This window comes from Ostrinia nubilalis, chromosome 30 (genome assembly GCF_963855985.1).
Source record: "Ostrinia nubilalis chromosome 30, ilOstNubi1.1, whole genome shotgun sequence".
Taxonomy (NCBI): Eukaryota; Metazoa; Arthropoda; class Insecta; order Lepidoptera; family Crambidae; genus Ostrinia; species Ostrinia nubilalis.
In genome coordinates, this window is record NC_087117.1 from 6,355,328 (window position 1) to 6,374,367 (window position 19,040).

Below are 19,040 nucleotides of genomic sequence, written 5' to 3' on the forward strand. Positions count from 1 at the left end.
ACTTTTCTACTCCGCTCCGCCTTGATGGAAACCGGGTCTGAGCTGAGTCGTCGTCGCCGCTGCCTTCAGAGGTAAGTCGCTAATATACATGGCGACTTTCGCAAGGTGTAGCCTTTAAGAGCGACTTGCGCCCGTATTCACAAACGATGCTAGCTTAAGTGAAGCAGCAAATCGAACGCACAGCGTTGAATAGAGCTCTGTGATTCGTTCGTGTGTGACACTGTGTGTCCACGCGCACTGTGAGACCTCATAGTAATGTTTATGATTCGGGCGTTAGAATCAGTAATTTAATTGATTTACGTTAAGTAATTTAATCGACTGGACTTGCAACGTCGCCCGGTATATAAAGTGCTTAGATACATACACCCGCAGCGCCCATCCCCCCCGCTGACCAACTTCGGCATCCACCACCCGCCGCCCGCCAACCACAGCGACGACGAGATCGTCGAGGTAAGTAGTAAATACACAAGGAAAATGATTTTTTTACTTATAAAGCCCGGTCTCTGAGCACGTAGAATTTTGTCCAATGACCCCAAGCTACCCTTCCTTATCGCTCGCGCATAATTATGTTGCTGTCGCGCTCGCACACTCACTGCGGGCGCCCGTCGCACAGTCGCGACAGCAATATAATGAGGGCTATCGTTGGTTCTATATTGGCTCACATAAAATTCTAAATCCTATTCTTTGTCTTACTACCGATTTGTGTTCATAATAATCTCTCTTCATAATTTTATTTTTCATACTTTTTTTATTCATACATTTTTATTACTACCATCGGAGCTCATAACAGTTAGTAATCATAATTTTTTTATCAATACTGTTTCTACCAAGAACCATTTAAAATACATAATTTTTATTTTCAGATCTTTTTTCTTCATAACATTCATTGATCATATTGTTTTAATTAATAATGTTGTTACTAAGAACATACTTCAACTCATAATGTTGTTGTTCAGAATAATTTACTTTATAACAGACATACTCGTATCTTTAAAAAAATCATATATAATTTAATAGAGGAGATAAGCATGCAGAGCATGCAGCATGAAAGCAAGCATGCAGCATACATTGGTATCTCCTCGTCTCCGGCGCTGCGGGATGTGCAGCCCTTCCGCCCTTGCGTAACGAGGCTCAGGCACCCACGCTTGCTTCCGCAGCTTCGGCTTTTTGGATCGCCATCGGCGCCTTCGGCGCCTCGGCGACCAGCCTCAGCCGCTCCAGCTCACCCGGGCGCCTGAGCCTCGTTACAGCGGGCGAGGGCTGCCCTCCCTCCGCGCCTCCGGCTTTTAAATTACACTCTAGGGGTAGGGCAGACAAGACTACGTGGAGTCGGTTTTGCAGCGATTCGTTTCTGTCACGTTAGTTTTGTGGCACAAAATATTGCCTGTTTTGGACCATTTCAAATTAATTTAATGTTAAAATACGATTTAATACGAATATAGACATCATGATTTTCAATAATATGGATAAATACACTTATGAGTAATAAATTTATGAAAACAAATATTAGGATACATCACATTTATGAATATTATAGTTATTTATTCGAATGATTATGAGTTTCGATCGTTAGTATAGAAAAATATATGAAAACAAATATTAGTAAAAACTAAGTGTATGATTAGTGATATTATGTATATCAATGATTATGTTTTTAAATATGTAGGTTTTAAATTTTTTATGAAGAATGATCATTATGGTATCAAATTGTATGAGAAATATTTTCGGACCTCCAATGATAGGAATTGAAAAGTTATGTAAGAAAATGCGCTACCCTATCGTTTTAATACTTAACAGTTGGTACCCCTGGCGATTGACAGGACCTTACTCTACAGTGGCGCCATCTTGATGAGTGCAAATGCGATAGTCCTCCTACCACTTTAGCGCTCACCAGTTGGTGCCACTGTCTTCGCTACTAGCAAGAGACAGGACCTTACTCTACAGTGGCGCTAACTGGTGAGCGCTAAAACGATAGCCCTCATTACGCGAGCGACATTGGACAAAATTCTACATGCTCGGCGACCAGACTATAGTCCCATTAGAATCCGAGTTAGTTCTATTAAGACGCAGACTAAAGACTTTTGGTCGGCTTCTAATTTGTATGAGAAATTAATACAAAATTATTAGTTTTGAATGTATACCAAATGAGTGTATGCCTAACGAATTTCTGCGTAAAGAAGATTATGCCATCCGTTGTTATGCATAGTAAAATTATGATTGAAAAAGTTCAGCGAAAAAAGGTAGAACCCTTTCATACTTGTTCATATTGATTAACAGCCCGGCCAAATTATCGGCCGACAAAGTCTGTGGGCTGAGTGTGTTTACATCAAACACGTTCACGAAAATTTTAGTTTTTGATAGTTTCCCGCTAGGGGCGCTGTACAATCCGTCATACATTTAATGTCATTTTTTGACGCGCTCACTAGTGAGCGTAGTCTGCGGTGTTTGTTGTTATTGTTTCTCTTACTTTAAAATGTGCTTTTATAGAGTTCGTTTTTAATTTTCTGATTAATACGATTTCAACAGCTCAATTCGTAATAGTGACGCATAGCTCAGGTATTTGTATATTACTATACAAAATAGGATTGGTGGTTGATAGGTTGGACTCATAAAAGTGTGTCAATTGACATTAGACACATTTGTGTTAACTACCATATTGTCATATACCACTGGCTAAAAAGTAAAACTACCAAGTAACCAACCAATCTCTTTTACTTCCAGGTCCCATACAAACCAAAAACGCCAGAAATAATCGACCTGGATGAATACCCCGAAAGCCCAATATCGACCAAGAAGAAGAAGCTCGACATCCTCAAAGAACGGGGTTTAGAAGTCACCGCGATCCCCACCTGGCCTCTTCAACCCCCTATCACCCCCCTTCTAAATCCCACCCCCATGCTCCTAAACCCAGCTGTCCAACACCAAATAATGACCCAGGCCCAAATATTTCAGATGTATAACATCATTCCGCCGAACTATAATGGCGCTCAACCCCCTAAAGTGATCCAAGCAACGAGCCTTTACGGCAGTTCTGGTCCAGAGAAGACCGTTTATGGTAATCCAAAAGACCCCTTCATGCCCCCTCCTCATATCTTAACAGGCACCCCTGTGAAACCCCAAAGAAACATCCCCACCACCACCACACCTCCACAAGGGCCCCAAGACATCCTAGACCTAACTTGCAAAAGTCCTGTGCCCTCCCAAAAACCAGCGGTCGAAATAGTAAGAATACCGACCGCTCCCTCCCCATCCAAAAATTCTCCCCAGAATCTGAGCAAAAATTATACTTTGATTGACGGAAAAGCAGTCGTCGGGTCCAATTTAGAAATCACTTTAGTCAATCCTAGAGTGCAGACGCCCAACAAAAATAGACAGAATCAGAAAAGGTCGTCTAACGGGAAGTTTGTGTCGAGCAAAACTCCAACACCGCCGAAGGAAAACCCCAAGCAATTCCCATCGCCGTCTGGACTGAAGAAGAATCCTATAGTAGTGCCCAATTATCAAATCAATTCGAGGGATAACGTGTCGCCTACGAGTTCTACTGGTAAGTTTGAAAATTTGCATATTACATATAAAATAAATACACATATAAAATGTGCTAAAGTCCGGTCGCCGAGCACGTAGAATTTCGTCCAATGACCCCAAGCTACCCATCCTTATCGCTCGCGCGTAATTATATTGCTGTCGCGACTATGCGACGGGCGCCCGCAGTGAGTGTGCGAGCGCGACAGCTACATAATTACGCGCGAGCGATAAGGATGGGAGACCGGACTTTAGCACATTTTATCAATCCGGAAAGGGATCAACACCGTATCGCCTTTCAGTCGCTGTCAACCGCGAGGCGAGGCGTTTACGTTACGGTGCGGATAAGTGTTTAAGCACAGAGTTTCATACAAAGAATACTGACCGAGTTGATACGGTTGCGATCAGTTTCCGGGTTGATAAGTGTGCTTCGTCCTAATTAATTTACTTAATAGTTTTAACGCTACGGTACCTCCAATAGTTCATCAGTCCACCAAGTGGGAGATCTGTTCAGTTTGAGAAGCGACTCTAATCGCTAAGAAATGTAATTACTGATGATTGGCTTAAAATATGGAGAAATGCTATCACATCTACTAATACCACAGTTTATACACGTTTATGAAACTTTTTTTTGTGTAGACAATTTTTAATATTTAAAAGTCCACCATTGCATGCCGTGGAACCTATAAATTAAAGGCAGCACTTAGATTAAGTTCGAAAAACATTGTTTCAGTGTATGTTTTATTGGTTTTCCGATTAAATATAATTAAATAAATAAAATAAAAAGTCTTCCTTTCCAGGGTCCAGGGACAGCCAAACCAACTCCACCAATGTGTTCAAGCCAACCAATCTAGCGCAAATACTAGAGATGCAGAAATCTGTACCAAGTGTGCCACTTATGGACCCAGTCTACATGAGCGCGCTATACAGCAGCCTAGGGAATTTGGACCAACGTCAATTGACTATGTATAGAGACTTTATGGCGAGCCAGATGAGGTACACGGGACTCCTGAATATGGGGGTAGGCACACCCACTACTAAGAATTGAGTCTAGTCCGAAATGTGTGACTGCGATGCGGTATGTGCCATATATGGGCCACGTCACCGTTATGGGAACAACTTTTCAAAAAAGGCTATTTAAAGGTATCTCTTCTGCTAGATTTATTTTAAGGCACTTATACACGTCCCAAATATAGCTTGCCCCAAAAACACTTCAGGATAACATATGGGCTGGTGCTGAGAAGAAGTGGCGGAAGAAACTAACACCTTTATATTGGTATTCGAAACAAACATTTTTGTTACCATTAAAGATTTTATTTTTAACTAAAATGCTAGACTTGTGGTAGAAGAGATACATAAATATTGGAGTCTGACACAATGGGTCATATATGGGACATTCACAAATAAGGTATTTCCCCCTAGAGGTGAGGTCTCTTGAGGTAAACGCCTCACACGTGTGTATTAAAATAAAAAAGGCCAGTAAGTAATCTAATTAGATGAATTGACCAAAAATTTTTAATAATTAATATTAGTTATTTGTCTACGTGTCGTTGTTCAATTAACAAGGACGTAGCACACATATCAGCCCGGAAAGGGATCGTAACCGTATCAACTCGAGGCAGTCAGTATTCTTTGTATGAAACCATACTGCAACGCACACTTATCCGCACCGTAACGTAAACGCCTCGCCTCACGGTTGACAGCGACCGAAAGACGGTGTTGATCCCTCTCCGGGTTGATAAGTCTGCTATGACCTTAATTCTATACATTCCACGTTCCGCTTTGAAGTATTTCTGTGAAATACACTTTTTGATAACCATAATGGATAGAAATAGTAACATAGGCCAGCGAATGAAAAACATAGATAAATAAAATTTTCATTAGTTCCTTAAAATAATACATTGCAATAAAATATTATATTGTTTTTCATTCATTGACTTCTGTAAACCGATGAATTTAAATTTAGTACATCTCTTTATCTTTTTTGTGATAAAAAATGAAATCAATTTAGCCAATAAGAGTAGGCGCACACCATTGATTTTTCGTCGGCCGATAGTTTAGTAGGGCAGTTGATCAGTATGGGCATGTATGGGAGTGCGCACACTACGCCGATTCGATTTGGCCGATTCTTCATACAATTTAAAATCGGGCACAACTACCGGCAAACTAAAAATCAACGGTGTGCGCCTACTCTAAAAATCATTGTTCCAAATTTGGCACATTTAAAGATGCAGTATTTTATTCAAAAAATTTATTGTGGTATGTAAAAGATTAAACAATAAGTTTATTTTTTATTAACTTAGCCTGAAAGAGATGTACTGAATTTTAGTAGGGTAAACTCCAGTCATTGGGCGCTTATGAGTGTCGTTTAGTTATTTATTTTAAAATGATTTTGGTGCTGTGTTTTTAGACCGTGACCACATTTTTTGAAAGCATTTGTGTCTTGAAATTATTGGTTTAAAGGAGTCAAATACCCTATTCTGGGCTTTTTGATAGGTTTTTCACACCCGTTTTTCGTAACAACTCATAGCATCCATTGACTGGTTGATTACTAGGGTCATGTTGCCTGTTCGCGTCCACCTCTAAAAACAGTGAAAAATGACCATACCTACACACTAACAAAATCGAAAGCCTTCTATAAACTTTTATGAATACCAGGTGATGCGCACCGCGATAAGCTTTTATCACGCCATTTTATCGATTTTCGTGATAAGTCAGTATATTAATTTATCGTAAAAATCGTCGATAAGATTTTGTCACGGCGCGCATCATAGCCCGGCTGGATATATTAGTGTTACTCAAACATTTTCACTGTGTTTTAAAATTGATCCGTTTTTTGAACGCTATGTTAATTATAGTCCGGTCGCCGAGCACGTAGAATTTCGTCCAATTACCCCAAGCTACCCATCGTTATCGCTCGCGCGTATTTATATTGCTGTCGCGACTGTGCGACGGGTGGCCGCAGTTAGTGTGCAAGCGCGATAGCAACATAATTACGCGCGAGCGATAATAAGGATGGGTAGCTTGGGGTCATTGGACGAAATTCTACGTGCTCGGCGACCGGACTTTAGGTGGTTGCAAACAAGCGTCATGACCCTACATAAAAATTAGTGGAAATATGAAAATCGGTCCCTTTCACTGGGCATCTATTTTACTGTAGATTCGCTATCGCAGTCACACATGCTATGCTGTTTCCTGATTTGTTGATCTCTTATACTAAGGGAACGATATCTCCTTAGGTTTTTTGTATATATTAGTTTATTTAGTTATGCACTTCGAAAGTTTTTGATGAGTCCTTGACATTTAAAACGTTATTTGATTTATTTTAGTTATATTTTTTGTTTGAAATTCTTTTTATATTACTATTTTTTTTTTAATTAAAAATGACTCGTTTTATAAAATGAAAAAAAAAAGTTGAAAACGTGAGATTTTTTGGCGATGTATCGCCATATGTGATTTTACCCCAAAAAAGGGATTTCTATATTTTATCCAACGACAAATTAATTTTAGTGAGAATTGTAATTTTCAAGGGCTTATCTTAAAAGAAACTTTGACCGGAAATATTTTTAGCGCAATTGTAGTTTAAATACTTTGATAACAATAACTAATATGGGGTTCTAATTTTGTATTTATTGAAGTTTAGTTTTTTAATAGGCAAGAGGAACTTACTGTGGCATAATTTAGGCGGTCTTATCACTGGGAAGCGGTCTCTTCCAATAAACCCAGTGAGGACAGTTACGTAGTTAATGATTTTTTTGTATTTTTTTTTCTAATTTTGTCTGAAGACGCTACTGTACTAATTTTAGTTACATTCAAATCATCAATTTTAAAACAAAAAAAATATCATCATTAAAAAATATTACTGGGACAAACACCCTAAAATAAAATAATGAGCCATAGTTGAGACTTTTACTTAATTAATAAAATAATTTTATTAATCCTTGCCATCCATAGTGTTTTAAACCTCTTGTCTAAGATTTATTTTTCTTTTAAAATGTCTATGGCATTTTGTCTATGGTTTATGAAGAATCCGACATTAGATTATTGTTATTCGATGAATGTTGTTTCTAGTATAAGTTTTCTAATACGAGTTTGTATATATTCGTGTAAGTTCGTGCGTAAGTCTGTAAGATAAAGATTGCCGTACAAATAAATGATTAAAATTGAATTTGTTTTCTTTTCTAATCTATACTAATATTATAAATGCGAACTGTCTGTCTGTCTGTCTGTCACGCTTTCACGCCTAAACCTCTGAGCCGATTTTGATGAAACTTGGCATATAGATAGATAGTTTGAGTCCTGGCAAAGGACATAGGATAGTTTTTATCCCGGTTTTTGAAACAGGGACGCGCGCGATAAAGTTTTTCTGTGATAGACAAAATTCCACGCGGGCGAAGCCGCGGGCGGAAAGCTAGTAATTTATAAATAAATATCCCATATACACCGTACACACACGTACGTACAGTCAGCTTCAAATAGTTTGTGACGCCCAAAGTAGCCAAAAAGTTCGGCACACGTCTTTGTTACAATTGGAATAAGGTTGTGTTGTCAATTGTCAACTTGACCACTTTGGGCGTCACGAATTATCTGACGTTGACTGTACGCCACAGAAAATTATATTACAAATAACATAACAGCTGGGCGGTCTTATAGCTAAGAAGTGATATCTAGATTCTAAAGCCCGGTCTGTGAGCACGTAGAATTTTGTCCAATAACACCAAGCTACCTATATTGCTGTCGCGACTGTGCGACGGGCGCCCGCAGTGAGTGTGCGAGCGCAACAGCAACATAATTAAGCGCGAGCGATAAGGATGGGTAGCTTGGGGTCATTGGACAAAATTCTACGTGCTCGCAGAACAGACTATAGATAATTTATAAATAAAAAATCAATCTTATTTTACATTTTTATTAAGAAACTTACAAACTAACCTGTCAATACATTTACAATTTCTTAATACATTAACATTGGTATGAATAAAAGGCAAATGCAACCTGTAGCTTTATTCACGTAACAAAACTTCAACGACAACAAAACACTGAGTTGCGATCCTATCGAGTAATCGTTCTATCGAAATGACCCTTGTGAATACGGATTTAGAACTGTTTTTCAATGGGACGACTTCTGAACGTCGGCGAGAACTTGAGTGTCAAAATACGTGAATTAGGCCACAGAGCGGCGATGTGACGTCACGGCTGCCAGATGCGCAGTTAACCGAGTTGTATTACACACAGTGAATGTATTTAGATGTTTATTGGTTCTAAGATAAGTCCGGAGCCCATAGCTTGAACGTCCTATCGAAAGAACATGTGGCTATGTATTTGTTGTCGTATGATATGTCAGCGCTCATCACCTGAAAGGTAAATATTATTCACTTATTTATTGACTTAAAAACTACTTTTAGAAGTAATAATCACGAAAATGAGTTTGTGCCCTTTTTGGCACAAAAAGTCTTTCTCGTATAATAACCTACCTACTCATTAATTTTTGCAAGTAGGCTTTGAAAAAGCACATACACGTCCCAGTATTAACCCTACCACTGCTTCGGGACAATAAACGGGCCAGTGCTGAGAAGCAGCGCAAGAAACTCGGTCACAATTTTTTTTTACTCGGATATTTTTTTCTATTTTGAGTCATATGAAGATTCATTCTATTCTAAAATGATGATGTGGGCAGGCCTCCCACTAAGTGGACCGACGACCTGGTGAAGGTCGCAGGAAGAATCAGGATGCGGGCAGCGCACAACCGGTCGTTATGGAAAGCCTTGGGGGAGGCCTTTGTCCAGGGCCGTCTTTAACCTATTAGGGGGGCCCTGGGCACTTATAGTCTTTGTCACCTAAGATGATCCGTATGACGTTTCGAGTTTGAAAGATTTAGAGATGTCACATAACTAAACCATAGCGATTTATCTATCGATTTTTTTCGAAGAGTTAGTAAAACCTACTTTTAGAGAAATATTTTGTATAGGTGTTATTTAACAAAAAACATGTTTTTTTTAATTACAAATATTATTGTAATATTTTTTTATTGATAATATTCAAATTTCATGGTTCGTGTTAAAAAAAACGATTCCTAAATACTACTGGTTCTGTTTCTTTAAATTAAAAACTATTAATTTATTTTCAATGCGTTTATTAAAGTCAATAATCGAAAAATATAGTTGATTTTTGTGATGTTTTTAATAACTAAGTATTCACTGCAATCGATTAATGAACCGCGGAAATAATAGATTTTATTATACAAAAAATACCCCAGCACTAAATCTATTCCGTTTCACACATTGCGTACATTAAATAGAAAATATTTTTACATCGTATTTAATTAAAATATAATCAATAGACTCAGATTTTACTATATATTTCAAGACAAGTAGTTAATTTTTTTTTATTGCTAATTAAATACAAATATTTTTTCAAAAATATTCTGCATATGTAGTATGCGTAATATGGATAACCTTGAAGTGTCATACGGATCATCTTACGTGAAAAAGACTATAAAGATCAAGGGGGGCCCATATCATCTGGAGAAAGGTCTTTTGAGTACCCAGTGTTACCAACTTAGGGGATTTCCACCCAGATTTAGGGGGTAAAAAATACAAAAAAAAAAAAATACAAATATACAGGGTGTTAGGTAAATGGGTATATGAGCCGACACTAGCCCATGTTAACATGGTCATATAAATGGTATGGTGAAGTCAGAAATTTGATATCACCATTTTAATTTTTTTAATTTTCATACAAAATAAATTTTATAATAGGTATCCGATTTGTATGAAAATTAAAATAATTAAAATTAAGATATCAATTTTCTGACTTCACCATACCATTTATATGACCATGTTAACATGGGCTAGTGTCGGCTCATATACCCATTTACCTAACACCCTGTATAATACATTTTTTAGGGGGAAAACTCAATAATTAATTTTAGGGGGTTTTGACACAACTTTAGGCATAAATATTTTTGAGAGTTGGTACCACTGGGGGCCCCCTCGGTCGCGGGGCCCTGGGCACGTGCCCAAAGTGCCCAGTGGGAAAGAGGGGCCTGCCTTTGTCCAGTGTGCTTAGTGCGAGTTTACATCAAACGTGTACATCTTACTAGAGAGCGCGTAAAAAAAATGTCATTAAATGTATGACGGATTGTACAGCGCCCCTAGCGGGAAACGTTCAAAAATTAAAAATTTCACACATTTTTTAATTACGCTCACTAGTGAGCGCGTTTGATAAACGCGCGTAAACTCACACTCAGCCCACTGGTCGTTATGGAAGGCCTTGGGGAAGGCCTTTGTCCAGCAGTGGGCGTCATTTGGCTGAAACGAAGTGCACAATCTAGGTCAAAATTGAATAACATTAATTTTATTTAGTGTTTTTACCTTATTATCGTGTCCTGATAAGGTCCTGAGCGGATGCCAGGCTGGGTTGGACCAGAGCTTCGCCGACTTGTCGTACGATGACGTCAGTAAGAAATGACCGTGGCTGCGTTGGTACCTTACATCTGGGAAAGAAGAATAGTAATATAATTATAATCTATATCTATACAGGGTGTTAGGTAAATGGGTATATGAGCCGACACTAGCCCATGTTAACATGGTCATATAAAAGGTATGGTGAAGTCAGAAAATTGATATCTTCATTTTAACTATTTTAATTTTCATACAAATCGGATTTTGTAAAATTTATTTTGTATGAAAATTTAAAAAATTAAAATCATGATATCAAATTTCTGACTTCACCATACCATTTATATGCCTATGTTAACATGGGCTAGTGTCGGCTCATATACCCATTTACCTAACACCCTGTATATATAAAAGAAAGTCGTGTTAGTTACTCCACTTATAACTCAAGAACGGCTGAACCGATTTAGCTGAAAATTGTCAGGGAGGTAGTTTAGAGCCAGGAGAAGGACATAGGATACTTTTTATCCCGTTCGAAATAAAAAAAGTCTGCTTATTTATTGCCATTAAGGCGGAACAAAGTTCGCCGGGTCAGCTACTAATATTATAAATGCGAAAGTAACTCGTGTCTGTCTGTCTTGCTTTCACGCCTAAACATTTGTGTATTGTTGTACCTATCGTTGGTGTACCTAATAAATAAAAAAATAATAATAAATAAATAAACCACTGAACCGGCTTTGATGAAATTTGACATAGAGATAGTTTGAGTCCCGGGAAAGGACATACACTAACTCAACTAACATAATATAGGTAAGGAAAAATTGTTACTAATCCCTACCAGGCCTGTTCATCTCCGCGAGTTTACATCGAAAACAAAACACGCACGATGGCCCACCTACAGGATACTATTCGACAAGGCCTCACATACGAGCGAACATTGACTCACGCACGCGTATTCTTGTGTATGATGGAAGAAAATAAAGAAAATGGTGTACTAAATACTGTGCAGTATTTAACTGCCTAAATAATAACAAAAACACAGAATGTACTTTTTTAAATTGCCTCAAGACCCTGAGAGGTAAATAAGTAGTTAATATTATTCATGATAATTCATGCTAAATCATGCATTTCTTCCGCCATTTTCCGCAGTTTGGCACCCAACGTCACATCATTTTACCGAAGTCAGCCCTATAGCTTCGGCGCAGTGCCGATCACTGACGTTTGTCAACAAAATGGTGCTTGACTCTTGAGACAAACTAAATTACACCATATTGTTAATGACATTGAGCATACATTTTTTTAAATACCTTCGCGAAGTAAAACTTCTCTACGTAGTACTTATTATTATTCTGTGTCCCTACTAACAAACTATGGATGAAAGTCTGAAATAAATTATTTATTATTATTATTATTTATATTTTCTTCTTAAAGATTCTCGGAACTGGATTATTATAATAGGATAGTTTTTATCCCGGTTTTTGAAACAGGGATGCGCGTGATAAAGTTTTCCTGTGACAGAAAAAGTTCCAAGCGGGCGAAGCTGCTGGCGGAAACTTAGTAATAAATAAATAGTAATAAATAATTTATAAATTATAACCTCACAATAGATCGTAGCTGAATTCTTTGTCAGAAAGCCAGTTAAAAAGGATCGAAATGAACATTTTCCATACTTAAAATTATCTTTAAATGTATCCTTTAAAATTGATAAAAATCAGTGACGTCTTTTTGTGATTCAACCCACGATTTATTTGAAGAAAACATGTAAAAACGAGGCATTAAAGTTTTTTTTATAATTATTTTTTACTATCTAGGCCCGCAACTTCGTACGCGTGTAAATCAATTTTTTCATTAAAATAATATTTTTTAATAAAAAAAAAAACTAATTGGTTAAGGGGGTACATTGATCACAACCGGTGTCTTTACCCTACAAAATGTAAAATTCTAATGAGGGTTGCCACAGAAAACGCTACTGTAAACCCTTCAAAGGAAGACAATAGTTACCGAGTTTCTTGCGCTGCTTTCTCAGCACTGGCCCATTTATTGTCCCGAAGCAGTGGTAGGGTTAATGCTGGGGCGTGTAAAATCTCTTTTTAAAGGCCTACTTACAAAATAAATGAGTTGTATGATTGTTCTATGTTGGTAGCGGCCTGCGTCCAGCGCCTTCCTGCTACCTTTATGATGTCGTCGGTCCACCTTGTCCGTTGTCCTTGTCCGTCCCACGCTGCGTTTTCCGGTACGCGGCCTCCACTCCAGAACCTTGCTGCCCCATGGTCAGTCAGGAAAGCGCTGGAAGCAGGCCGCTACCAACCGGGCATGGAAAGCATTGGGGGAGGCCTATGTTCAGCAGTGGACGTCCTGTGGCTGAGATGATGATGATGATGATGATGAGGTTTTTTCTACTTACCGCTGACTAGATGCGTGTGCGCTGGTATGGTGTACAGTATCGCTCTCCGTCTGAGGTCCCAGATTTTAGTCTGAAAGAGAGAAAAACTTTTTTAAAGAAGGGTCTCGAAACGGGATGAAATAGGCAGCTATGTAGGGCGTACCATTTTCAGGGGGTCTGGACCAAGAGGGGGGTAGTCTGGCCCTAGAGAGGGTAATCTGGCCCAGGAAGGGGGTAGGGGGGTAGTCTGGCCCAAGGGGGGGTAATTTTGCTCAGCAGGTAGGTTAGTCCGAAGATGGGCAGTGGGGCAGCGGGGGGTAACTGGATTGGGAAAGGGCAGAGGGTAGTTTGTGTAGGGACAGGGGTTACTTGTGAGGAGGCTGTGGAGGAGCTTGTGGGAAACAGGGGTAACTTATAGGGTGGTAGGGGTACTTGTGAGGGGACTGAGGTAACTTGTATGGGGACAGGGGTAATTTGTGGTTGGACAGGGGTAACTTGTGAAGAGGCAGGGGTAACTTGTGGGGGAGCAATGGGGGCAGCTAGCTTGGGACAGTGGGGGCAGCAAGCTTGGGGCAGTGGTAGCTTGTGGGGGGACAGGGGTAACCTATGGACGAGCAGGGGTAGCTTGTGGGAAACAGGGGTATCATGTGGGGGGACAGGGTTACCTTACGGGTGAGCAGGGGTAATTTGTAGAGTAGTAGGGGTAGCTTATAGGGGGATAGGGGTTACTTATAGGGTGGTAGGGGTAGCTTGTGAGGAACAGGGGTAGCTTGTGGGTAAACAGAGGTAGCTTATGGATGAGCAGGAGCTGCTAAGGGGGTAAGGGCTATCTGGGGGCAGTTCGACCCCGAGGGCAGATGGGGGTCATCTCACCTGGTGGTCGGCGGCGGCGGTGGCGAGCTGGTGGCCGGCGGGGGCCCAGTCGGCGCCCAGCACGGGCCCCAGGTGCCCCTCCAGGAACATCACGCAGCGCCCCGTGCGGAGAGGATGCTCTACTGATGATGCTGACTCACTTAGAGCCAGGAGGGGGCAGCTTGTAGGGGGGGGGGGGGGAGGTAGAATGTGTGGGAGGGCAGGGGTAACTCGTGGGGGGCAGGGGTAACTTGTGAGGAGGCAGGGATAGCTTGTGAGGGGACAGGGGTAATTTGTAGAGTAGTAGGGGTAGCTTATAGGGGGATAGGGGTAACTTGTAGGGTGGTAGGGGTAACTTGTAGGGTGGCGCAGATGTAGCTTGTGGGAAACAGGGGTAACTTAAGGGTGAGCAGGGGTAACTTGTGGGTGACAGGGCCGCAGGGGTAACTTGTGGGTGAACAGAGGTAGCTTGTAAGTCATATTGTCATGTCATGACATGCTCTGTCATCTCACCTGGTGGTCGGCGGCGGCGGTGGCGAGCTGGTGGCCGGCGGGGGCCCAGTCGGCGCCCAGCACGGGCCCCAGGTGCCCCTCCAGGAACATCACGCAGCGCCCCGTGCGGAGAGGACGCTCTACTGATGATGCTGACTCACTTGCGCTCGTATTCACAAACATTACTATGAGGTCGCACGCGTGGACGCACAGACTGACACACGAACCAATCACAGAGCTCTATTCAACGCTGTGCGTTCGATTTGCTGCTTCACATAAGCAAGCGTCGTTTGTGAATACGCGCGTTAGAGGCAGGAGAGGTCAGCTTGTGGGGGGAGCGAAGTAGAATGTGTGGGAGGGCAGGGGTAACTTGTGGGAAACAGGGGTAACTTAAGGGTGAGCAGGGGTAACTTGTAGGGTGGTAGGGGTAACTTGTAGAGTGGCGCGGATGTAGCTTGTGGGAAACAGGGGTAACTTAAGGGTGAGCAGGGGTAACTTGTAGGGTGGTAGGGGTAACTTGTAGAGTGGCGCGGATGTAGCTTGTGGGAAACAGGGGTAACTTATGGGTGAGCAGGGGTAGCTTGTGGGGGACAAGGGTAACTTGTGAAGAGGCGGGGGTAAATTGTAGGGAGGCAGGGGGTAACTTGTGGGTGAGCAGGGGTAACTTGTGAAGAGGCAGGGGTAACTTGTGGGAAACAGGGGTAACTTATAGGGCGGTAGGGGTAGCTTATAGGGGGATATGGGTAACTTGTAGGGTGGTAGAGGTAGCTTGTGAGGAACAGGGGTAGCTTGTGGGTTAGCAGGAGCTGCTAAGGGGGTAAGGGGCATCTGGGGGATGGGGGTCATCTCACCTGGTGGTCGGCGGCGGCGGTGGCGAGCTGGTGGCCGGCGGGGGCCCCAGGTGCCCCTCCAGGAACATCACGCAATGATGATGATGTGATATGATACTGATGATGCTGACTCACTTAGAGCCAGGAGGAGGCAGGTTGTGGGTAGCGAAGTAGAATGTGAGGGAGGGCAGGGGTAACTCGTGGGGGACAAGACAAAAATTGTAACACCTATTGATGTAAACCCATTTTCGCAAAATAAATGATTTGATTTGATTTGACAGTGGTAGCTTGTGGGGAACAGGGGTAACTTGTGAAGAGGCGGGGGTAGCTTGACAGGGGTGGGTAACTTATGGGTGAACAGGGGTAACTTGTGGGTGACAGGGGTGACTTGTGGGTGACAGGGGTGACTTGTGGGTGAACAGGGGTGACTTGTGGGTGAGCAGGGGTAACTTGTGGGTGTCAGGGGTAGCTTGTGGGTGAACAGAGGTAGCTTGTAAGTCATATTGTCATGTCATGACATGCTCTGTCATCTCACCTGGTGGTCGGCGGCGGCGGTGGCGAGCTGGTGGCCGGCGGGGGCCCCAGGTGCCCCTCCAGGAACATCACGCAATGATGATGATGTGATATGATACTGATGATGCTGACTCACTTAGAGCCAGGAGGGGGCAGCTTGTAGGGGGGGGGGGGGTAGAATGTGTGGGAGGGCAGGGGTAATTCGTGGGGGACAGTGGTACCTTGTGGGGAGACAGGGGGTAACTTATGGGGAGACAGGGGTAACTTGTGAAGAGGCAGGGGTAACTTGTAGGGAGGCAGGGGTAACATGTGAACAGGCGGGGGTAGCTTGACAGGGGTAGCTTGTGGGGAGACAGGGGGTAACTTGTGGGTGAGCAGGAGTAACTTGTGGGTGTCAGGGGTAACTTGTCGGAAACAGGGGTAACTTATAGGGTGGTAGGGGTGGCTTGTGGGGAGGCAAGGGTAAATTGTAGGGAGGCAGGGGTAACTTTTGAAGAGGCAGGGGTAGCTTGAGGGGGACAGTGGTAGCTTGTGGGAAACAGGGGTAACTTATGAGTAAGCAGGGTTAGCTTGTGGGTGTCAGGGGTAACTTGTGGGTGAACAGTGGTAGCTTGTAAGTCATATTGTCATGTCATGACATGCTCTGTCATCTCACCTGGTGGTCGGCGGCGGCGGTGGCGAGCTGGTGGCCGGCGGGGGCCCAGTCGGCGCCCAGCACGGGCCCCAGGTGCCCCTCCAGGAACATCATCAATGATGATGATGTGATATGATACTGATGATGCTGACTCACTTAGAGCCAGGAGGAGGCAGGTTGTGGGTAGCGAAGTAGAATGTGAGGGAGGGCAGGGGTAACTCGTGGGGGACAGGGGTAACTTATGAGTAAGCAGGGGTAGCTTGTGAGGAGGCAGGGGTAAATTGTAGGGAGGCAGGGGTAACTTTTGAAGAGGCAGAGGTAAATTGTAGGGAGGCAGGGGTAACTTTTGAAGAGGCAGAGGTAAATTGTAGGGAGGCAGGGGTAGCTTGAGAGGAGGCAGGGGTAACTTGTAGGGAGGCAGGGGTAGCTTGTGGGAAACAGGGGTAACTTATGAGTAAGCAGGGGTAGCTTGTGGGAAACAAGGGTAACTTGTGAGGAGGCAGGGGTAACTTGTGAAGAGGCAGGGGTAACTTGTGAAGAGGTAGGGGTAACTTGTGGGAAACAGGGGTAACTTATGAGTAAGCAGGGTTCGCTTGTGGGTGTCAGGGGTAACTTGTGGGTGAACAGAGGTAGCTTGTGAGTCATGTCATGTCAGACATGCTCTGTCATCTCACCTGGTGGTCGGCGGCGGCGGTGGCGAGCTGGTGGCCGGCGGGGGCCCAGTCGGCGCCCAGCACGGGCCCCAGGTGCCCCTCCAGGAACATCACGCAGCGCCCCGTGCGGAGATCCCAGACGCGACCGAACGCGTCCATGCCACTGTTTTGACATTTATTTATTTATTTAAACTTTAATCTATCTATAACTAGCTGACCCGGCGAACTTTGTTCGGCCTTAATGGCAATAAATAAGCAGACTTTTTTTTTAATTTCGAACGGGATAAAAAGTATCCTATGTCCTTCTCCTGGCTCTAAACTACCTCCCTGACAATTTTCAGCTAAATCGGTTCAGCCGTTCTTGAGTTATAAGTGGAGTAACTAACACGACTTTCTTTAGATATAGATTATACTTATAATAAATCTGTAGTGAGGTCAATTCTGTACATGAAATATATTTTCAAAATAACTATTAGGGGGTGATTAGTGATCGATACTGATGCCAAAAATGCAATCAGTAAAATTCTCTCTGTCTGTATTTTCCTTATAGAAACAAAAACTACTCGACGGATTTTAACGAAACTTGGTACAATTATTTTTCATACTCCTGGGCAGGTTATAGTATACTTAGGAATTCCCACAGGAACGGGAATTACCGGGAAAATCCTTTTGTATGAAAAATCTAAACCGCTTAAGTTAGACGCTTGGAATTTGGCATGCAGGTACCTTAGTAAACTTAAAGCTTAGTTACAACAGGATATTACAAAATTCCCATGGGAACGGGAGTTAGCGGGAAAAAACATTTGTAAGAAAAAATGTAAACCGCGTAAGATAGATGAAGGGGGTAAAACGGGATCCACGCGTACGAAGTCGCGGGCGGCCGCTAGTGCCAAATAAAATTTGAACATAAGGCGAACTTAATGCACTAAACAGGGGTTCCCAAACTTATTTGAGACGCGCCCCCTTTCGACCATACAAAAAATTCCGCGCCCCCCTCCTCCAGTCAAGATTATTTATTGGTCGTATGTCTGGAATGCATTCTCTCAGCGGTCGCAGGTTCTTTATACTTTAGTACACAGATGGCCCACGCCCCCCTTTAAAAGTCTTTGAGCCCCCCACTTTAGGAACTAATGCACTAAAGCATTCTCGACCAGTTTACTTTTGGGTGAGCAGAAAAAAAATTTGTTTGCACATTGCAATTATTAAATAAATATCCTTAGACATTTTACACTGCGCTTCTAGTCCCAAACTAAGCACAGCTTGTATTATGGGTACTAGACAACGGATATAAACATACTTAAATACTTTTTTGTAACTAGGTACATACATATTACATAGAAAACACCTAGAATTCGAATCGGGCCCAAATTTCGGCCGACTAAAAGCCAGCGGGGAGTCTAAAGGACCTATCTAATTTTTTCGTTAAAAATTTATCTAAAGCCCGGTCCGTGAACACGTAGAATTTTGTCCAATGACCCCTAGCTACCCATCCTTATCGCTCGCGCGTAATTATATTGCTGTCGCGACTGTGCGACTGGCACCCGCAGTGAGTGTGCGAGCGCGATAGCAACATAATTACGCGCGAGCGATAAGGATGGGTAGCTTGGGGTCATTGGACAAAATTCTACGTGCTCACGGACCAGACTATACATATTATTATAAGGGTTTAGATTTAAATAAGATACAGAGACTACTAGAATGGGTGAATCAAACAGCTATGGAGGCTAGCATAAAAAAATAATCCTATTTTTCAGTGGCAGGTCAGAG

The 19,040-nt window shown here is 42.3% G+C and overlaps 2 protein-coding genes across 2 annotated transcripts in view; one reads left to right on the forward strand and one right to left on the reverse strand.

The window, feature by feature from the left end:
- Window positions 1-4,644, forward strand: part of LOC135085950 (AT-rich interactive domain-containing protein 5B-like) — a 108,661-nt gene extending 104,017 nt beyond the window's left edge. Inside the window, exons 15-16 of the mRNA XM_063980733.1 lie at window positions 2,722-3,544; window positions 4,323-4,644. Coding sequence (XP_063836803.1) covers window positions 2,722-3,544; window positions 4,323-4,570 — 1,071 coding nt within the window. The 3' untranslated portion in view covers window positions 4,571-4,644. The remainder of the gene's footprint in view (window positions 1-2,721; window positions 3,545-4,322) is intronic.
- A 3,768-nt stretch (window positions 4,645-8,412) lies between these two features.
- The window catches only part of LOC135085951 (U4/U6 small nuclear ribonucleoprotein Prp4), a 48,989-nt gene continuing 38,361 nt past the window's right edge, over window positions 8,413-19,040 (reverse strand). The window contains exons 11-14 of the mRNA XM_063980735.1: window positions 17,295-17,436; window positions 13,321-13,390; window positions 10,893-11,014; window positions 8,413-8,873 (exon numbers count right to left, since the gene is read on the reverse strand). Coding sequence (XP_063836805.1) covers window positions 8,781-8,873; window positions 10,893-11,014; window positions 13,321-13,390; window positions 17,295-17,436 — 427 coding nt within the window. The 3' untranslated portion in view covers window positions 8,413-8,780. The remainder of the gene's footprint in view (window positions 8,874-10,892; window positions 11,015-13,320; window positions 13,391-17,294; window positions 17,437-19,040) is intronic.